The 7,070-nt window shown below is 40.0% G+C and overlaps 2 protein-coding genes across 2 annotated transcripts; both read left to right on the forward strand.

The window, feature by feature from the left end:
* Nucleotides 1-620: 620 nt before the first annotated feature.
* LOC106316991 lies at nt 621-2,626 on the forward strand. The gene is made up of 2 exons (XM_013754858.1): nt 621-2,376; nt 2,442-2,626. The coding sequence occupies exon 1, from the start codon at nt 884-886 to the stop codon at nt 2,348-2,350; it is 1,467 nt and encodes a 488-aa protein (XP_013610312.1). The 5' UTR covers nt 621-883; the 3' UTR covers nt 2,351-2,376; nt 2,442-2,626.
* A 690-nt stretch (nt 2,627-3,316) lies between these two features.
* Nucleotides 3,317-7,070, forward strand: LOC106316619. Its single transcript, XM_013754503.1, has 7 exons — nt 3,317-4,243; nt 4,314-4,374; nt 4,463-4,589; nt 4,718-4,887; nt 6,132-6,411; nt 6,560-6,723; nt 6,832-7,070. Exons 1-7 carry the CDS (start codon nt 4,157-4,159, stop codon nt 6,981-6,983), a joined length of 1,041 nt encoding a protein of 346 aa, XP_013609957.1. The 5' UTR covers nt 3,317-4,156; the 3' UTR covers nt 6,984-7,070.

Below are 7,070 nucleotides of genomic sequence, written 5' to 3' on the forward strand. Positions count from 1 at the left end.
AGAGAGAGAGAGAGAGAGAGAGAGAGAGAGAGAGAGAGAGAGAGAGAGAGAGAGAGAGAGAGACGGGAACAGAGAGAGACAACGAGGAACAGAGAGAGAGTCGGCGACGTGGAACAAAGAGAGAGAGACGACTACGAACACAGAGAGAGACGACGACGTGGAGGAACAGAGAGAGAGAGACGACGACGTCGTCGGAACAGAGAGAGAGACAACCAGGGGCTGACGACGTCGAGGAACAGAGAGAGAGACAACACAGAGAGAGAGACGACGACGTCGAGGAACAGAGAGAGAGAGAGAGAGAGAGAGAGAGAGAGAGAGAGAGAGAGAGAGAGAGAGAGAGAGAGAGAGAGAGAGAGAGAGAGAGAGAGAGGGGAACATAGAGACAGAAACGAAGAAGATGACCGAGAAAGAGATAGAGACAGGATCGAGAGAAGATAATGCAGAGGAGAGAGAGACAGTGAGGAATGGAGATGCAGAGGAGAGAGAGAAATTGAAGAATGATGAAGGGGTTGTTCCTGTAAGGTATGGAGAATTTTGAAGCTTATTTTCTCAGATTTTTTTTTATTTGGATTTGAGTTTAAATTTGGGGAGTAGCTACTACACATTGTATGAGTTTAACGAGATTGTCTTGAAGTATGCTTTGAGAAAGAGAAGAAACATTAAGCAAGATAGGTGGGATAAGACAAAAGTCTCATATGTGTGTGGCATTGGTGGGAAGTGTAAATGGTGGATTTATTGCTCCTATGATATTGCAAGTCAGAAATGGTTGTTGAAGACGAAGTATAGGTATCATAGTTGCACTCCAGATGGAAAATGAAAGTTGTTGAAAAGTCCGGTGATTGCAAGACTATTTTTAGATAAGGTGAGACAAAAAGCGGATTTGATGCCCGAGGAGATTCAACAGATTATAAAGGAGAAGTGGAAAATAGTCAGTACACAGAATCAGTGCCAAAGAGGCAGACTTTTAGCTCTGAAATGGCTTGAGAAAGAGTATGAGGAGCAATTTGCTCATCTTCGAGGATACGCACAGGAGATCATGGTGACAAATCCGGGTTCGACAGCCATTGTAGACACATTTAAAAACAAAGCAGGGGAAGATGTTTTCAACGGTTTTTATGTCTGCTTTGGGGTTCTTCGGGACACTTGGAGAGGATATTGTAGGCCAATTATCGAACTTGATGGTACTTTCTTGAAGAGAGCTGTGAAAGGGGTGTTGCTAACTGCTGTTGGACATGATACCAACAATCAAATCTACCCGATTGCTTGGGCCGTTGTTCAATCTGAGACAACTGATAGTTGGTTATGGTTTATCAAGAAAATAAAACATGACTTAGTTCTGCAAGATTGGAATAGGTTTGTCATCATTTCAGATAGATCAAAGGGACTGAAAAGTGCCATGGAGTCAGAGTTACCGAATGCTGAGCATAGAAAGTGTGTGAAACACATTGCGGAGAATGTGAAAAAGAATCATGCCAAGAAAGACTTGCTGAAACCGAGGATATGGGATATTGCTCGGAGCTATACAAAGTCAGAATTTGACTATAATGTCAAGAAGTTACAAGCATACGATTTGGCCTTGTACAATGATGTTATGAAGGAGCTGCCGAAAACTTGGTCTCGACCTTTTTACAAGCTTAGAAGCTGCTGTGAAAACGTTGACAACAACGCGACAGAATCCTTTAACTCCACTATCACAAAATCTAGAACAAAATCAATGGTCCCAATGCTTGAGATGATAAGGAGGCAAGCAATGGAACGCATCGCCAAAAGACACATCACATCTATGAAACATGAAGGGGTCTGTTCAAAGTATGTAGCTAAACTGCTTGCAGAGGAGAAGAAGATCGCAGATGAATGTGTGACGACACCTGCAACCCGTGGAGTCTTTGAGGTCTCTGTTGACAATGATAGACATAATGTCAACACAATAAGGCATACATGTTCATGCGGAAAATGGCAAATAAGTGGAGTTCCGTGTGAACACGCTTATGGAGCAATGATTGATAAAGGTTTGAAAGTTGATGATTATGTCTCAAACTTCTTCTCTACCATGATGTGGCAATATATTTACAACACCAATCTAGAACCTGTTAGAGGACCACGAGTATGGATGAAGTCGGGTTTAGGATTGATAGTTGCTCCTCCTGAGCCTGATCAACCAGGTAGAAAGAAGAAGAAGAAGCAAAAGAAGTTTCCTAGAATAAAAAGCAAATTTGAATCACCAAAAAAGAAGAAGAAGAAGAGGGAAGCGGAGAAGCTTGGAAGGGCTGGTCGGACAGTCCATTGTGGTTCATGCGGTGAGGCAGCCATAACGCACTTGGTTGCAAAGTCCATCCAAAGAAAAAGATGAAGAAGACACACCAAACCGTGGAAGAGGTATAATATCAACCAAATTTCAAAAATTGTTAATGTATTTATCCTCTTGTTTGGTTTTGTGGCAGGGCACTTCTTCTCATGTCCATGAAGAAATCAGACTTACACAACCTACTCAATCTACTCAAGCTCAAGACTAGTGGATTTCTGTTGCTTTTGTTGTTGTTGCTTTTGTTGCTCAACCTTTGACGTTTTACTATGTTTCAACTTTCAATCGTTTTCTTTGTTTTGTGACTTTTGTTGTAGTGCTCAACTTTTCTTTGTGAGATTATATTTTCACAACCGTGTGATTTTCTTGTCAAGTCACAAAACACGTAGTATTTATCAAGTCGACTCACATGTACAAAACACGTAGTATTTATCAAGATGACAAACACGTAGTATTTATCAAGTCGGCTCGCAAGTGGTAAACCTCGATACCCCCAAAGGCTGGATCCATGTTTTCTTTTTTCAGAGAGGAACTACAAAGAACTAAAAAAAAAAAACTACAAAGCACTGCATTATCTTCTCTCGATCCTGTCTCTATCTCTTTCTCGGTCATCTTCTTCGTTTCTGTCTCTATGTTCCCGTCTATCTCTCTCTCTCTCTCTCTCTCTCTCTCTCTCTCTCTCTCTGTTCCTCGACGTCGTCGTCTCTCTCTCTGTGTTGTCTCTCTCTCTGTTACTCGACGTCGTCAGCCCCTGGTTGTCTCTCTCTCTGCTCCTCCACGTCGTCGTCTCTCTCTCTGTGTTCGTAGTCGTCTCTCTCTGTTCCACGTCGTCGACTCTCTCTCTGTTCCTCGTTGTCTCTCTTTCTATTCCCGTCTCTCTCTGTTCCCGTCTCTCTCTCTCTCTCTCTCTCTCTCTGTGTTCCCGTCTCTCTCTCTCTCTTGTTCCCGTCTCTCTCTCTCTGTTCCCGTCTCTCTCTCTCTCGTTCCCGTCTCTCTCTCTCTCTCTCTCTCTCTGTTTCTGTTCTCGTCGTCTCTATCTCTTTGTTGTTTCTGTGTTGGAAAAAAAAAGAAGAAACCTAAGCCCCAATTTGATTTGGCAATCACTATTTTCTAAACGCGATTTTTGTTTCATTAATCACGATTTGGGAATTCAATTACTGAGGGGGATTTTAAAAGTTTGGAGGGATATACGAAGAGAAATATAAGTTTGGGTGGGTTAGTAAAGAGCTTAGTAGTTTGGGGGTAATAAGTAAGGCATATGTGTCTAGGGGGGGAATAGGCAGCCAACCCTATTTACATTCTTACCAACATTCGATCAACAATCCAGATCATTTTGGATGGCACATCAACCCACTAAGGTGTCGTCGTATCTGAGACCACCATTAACCGGGTGTTTACTCCATGCTTAACCATTTAAAAAAAATAGAAAATAGTAAGAAGCAGCGCTTGAACAAGCGTAGTAAGCGTCGGTTACTCCCACTGTTTGCGGACTCACTGACACGGGACGGACCGCGATTGGTTCATTTTTAAATTTTTTCTTTTTTAATCAGACAAAAACCAAAAAAAAAAAAAAAATTAAGGACCCATTCGTGGTGCTAGGGTTAATTATGTTCTGAGCCTCGTCAGCTTATAAATTGTTTTCAACCACCCCGAGTAAAACCATGCACTGTGTTACGAGTCAAATTACACGAACTAGCCGTGTGGCTCAGTTGCAGCTTTGTTCAAGCACGTGGTTACAAAGATCATCTAGTGGAACCCATTTTTGTCTGTGTATAAAATAAAACTCTTACCAAATACAATGCCAAACACAACTTCATCTTCCTCAAAACACTTCTCTTAACAAAGAAAGGGAGAATGGAGAATAGGACATGGAGTTTGAGAGTCATATTTTTCGTTTTTTTCTTTATCACTTCCTCTTCTGCAGAGTTCCTCATTCGACAGGTCTGAATCTCTCTTTTGCTTATATTAAAGTAACTAAACATCGTTTTTTAACAAAAAACACAAATAACAGGTCACAGAAAGCAAAGACTCCTCTGTTTTGGAAACAGAGTATAATCTCAACACGAATTTGGGTATGCATGCGGTCTACTTTTTCTCCTTTGTTTTCTTTCTAAAAATGGAAACCTGTTTTATAATGCTTGTGAAAGTTTTGGTCGACAGGACTGACGAGAGTGTTGAGAAACCAGCGACCATCAAGTAAGATCGTAACAATAGGAAGCTTCTCTGTGATTAGGGAGAGATCTGAACCCTACGAGTCCTCTGTTTTCGAAGCTTCTGGTTACAAATGGTTTGTTCTTTCTCACTACAGATAGGTTTGTTTTTGATAAAATGCATGTTGTGACAAAAGCCACGTAATGTATGTTGTTAAAAAGAAAAAGAAAAACATATATTGTTTTTATGTGTGCACCAAATCAGGAGGTTGATTTTGTACGTGACTGGTAATAAAAACGATGGAGGAAACAATCATGTATCACTTTACGTGAGGATCGAAGATACAGAATCTCTTCCCACAGGCTGGGAGGTTGATGTTGATCTCAAACTCTTTGTTCACAATGCCAGACAGCGCCAATACTTGACTGTCAGTGGTATGTATTCTCATTATGTGAATTTTCTTAAAATTGCCAATAAGAGACTATGTTATTATTCCCTATATTGGTCGAGAATAGGATCGATTACCACTTGGATACATTCCGTTTTGGACCTTTGGTCAATGTAAGGTACGCATGCATGTGTTAATACCTTCATCACCAGTGGGCTCTCCAAATCCACCCACTCGGCCTATGGGCCTCATCGCCCAGCGGACGATAAATACGTTAATTTTGAAAGGTTTTGAGAACTTGTTTACATCATATACCACAAATTACGACTTACGATCGTCACCACAAATTGTAATGTCCTCGTTGCACCACCCAGGGCCGCCACTGAAATTTTGGGGGTTTGTGGCTGTTTTTATGTAAATTTTTTTCTTTACAAATTTGGTAGCCTAAAATTTTTTTTAGTACCTATTTGTATTTGTATGTAATTTTTTTAAAAAAATTTGGGATACGTTGCAAATGTTTTACATAGCATGGCCCATGGCCGGCTCTGGTTGCACCACACCACATGATATAGTGTAGGTTTGGCTCATGTGGTAATTGTGGTAATAACACAAATCTTAAAAGCTTTCCCAAATTAGTGTACCTATCAGAGTATGAGCATCAAAGGTTTATGGGAGAAGCTTTCACACATCTAAAAAAAAAAATAATAATAATAATAGAATCTGATGAACTCGTCTCGCAGAGGTGCCTCCAGATGAACCCGTTTCATCATTGTTTCGCGGGCCACATGCCACGTGGCGGCCCGCTATTGGTCTGCGTATTTTTTTTTTAAAAATCATACGAAAAAAAAAATTAATAAACTATTAAAGTTATGAACCCCCGGTTCATTGATGCGCTCACCCACTCGTGGGTGTTGGACCTACATGCCGACTGAGCAGACGTGAATGCCCACTGGTGGGGATATCGAGGGCGTTGCAACATGATTACTATTCTCTCTGTTTCATATTAAGTGTCATTTTAACATTTTTTTCTTGTACTTAAAAAATGTCGTTCTATAATTTCAATGCAATTTATACTTATTTTTAGTTCAATTGTAATTGTAGAATGCATTGATCTTATAAATAAATATATTTATCTAAAATGCTATTGATTAAATAGATGACGTTAATGAAAACATAAATACATTTTAATCAGTTTTTTAATATGTGTGAAAAATGTCTAAGTGATACTTTTTGTAAAACAGAAGTATATATTTCAGCCCGTATAAGTTCTATTGATATTGTGGGCTGCAGATGGAACGGTGAAACGATACAACCAAGGATATAGAGAGTGGGGATTTGCACAGTTGATTCCTCTTTCAACATTCCACAATTCCAGTCAAGGTTACATCGTACAAGACACTTGTTCTTTTGGTGCTGAGATCTTCATCGTCAAACCGGTCGAACAACAAGAGAGTGTCACATTTGTATCAAACCCTCCAAACAACGTTTTCACTTGGAGATTACTTCGTTTCTCCACCTTGCAAAATAAGTTCTATAACTCTCCAAGTTTTCTTGTCGGAGACCGATACTGGTTAGTTCTTTATCTAATGATTCATATTGCATATTTTTTGGTAACCATGCATATCATAGAATAATGTAACTTTGTTTCAGAGTCTCCACATGTGTAAAAGATTAATTCTGAACTGTAGTAATTGTTTTTGTAATGTATAATTAATCAGGAGATTAGAGACTAACCCGAGAGGAGTCGGACCAGGAGCACCCCATCTCCCTTTTAACCTAGAAGCTCAAGGCTTTAGGCCAAACGCAGTCGCCACAACCACCTGGGGAGCGGTTAATCTGAGATTGAGGGATCAGCTAGGCTCCAACCACAGACTAGGATATTGTAAGTGATATATAGGAAAAAGAAATATATGTAGAACAATGTAAATGTAATTAACATTATATGTCGACCTTTGTCAATATCTAAAAGGAATGCAATTTGATGTCGCAGCTGCAGCTTGGTATCCGATTCGACCGGGGTATAAAGTGGGATTAAATATAATCTACATTAGAGATCTACGAGGTGGATATTTGGTGAATGATTCCATAGTCCTTGAAGCCGAGATGGTTATGGTTTCTGTTACCAACATCGTCCCCATATGAAAATCTCTACTTGTTTAGTATCGAAGCATGTTATATTGTCAAAACGACTATGTCTTTGTTGATGCTTGTTATGTCACTCATGGTTCT

This window comes from Brassica oleracea, chromosome C9 (assembly GCF_000695525.1).
Source record: "Brassica oleracea var. oleracea cultivar TO1000 chromosome C9, BOL, whole genome shotgun sequence".
NCBI lineage: Eukaryota > Viridiplantae > Streptophyta > Magnoliopsida > Brassicales > Brassicaceae > Brassica > Brassica oleracea.

What these genes read in the sequence shown, in the direction of transcription:
- LOC106316991 (XM_013754858.1), top strand. Translation starts at nt 884, where the DNA reads ATGCCCGAGGAGATTCAACAGATTATAAAGGAGAAGTGGAAAATAGTC.
- LOC106316619 (XM_013754503.1), top strand. Translation starts at nt 4,157, where the DNA reads ATGGAGAATAGGACATGGAGTTTGAGAGTCATATTTTTCGTTTTTTTC. An exon ending in CAGAGTTCCTCATTCGACAG is followed by an intron (nt 4,244 to 4,313) that starts GTCTGAATCTCT and finishes CACAAATAACAG; the next exon opens with GTCACAGAAAGCAAAGACTC. An exon ending in TAATCTCAACACGAATTTGG is followed by an intron (nt 4,375 to 4,462) that starts GTATGCATGCGG and finishes TTTGGTCGACAG; the next exon opens with GACTGACGAGAGTGTTGAGA.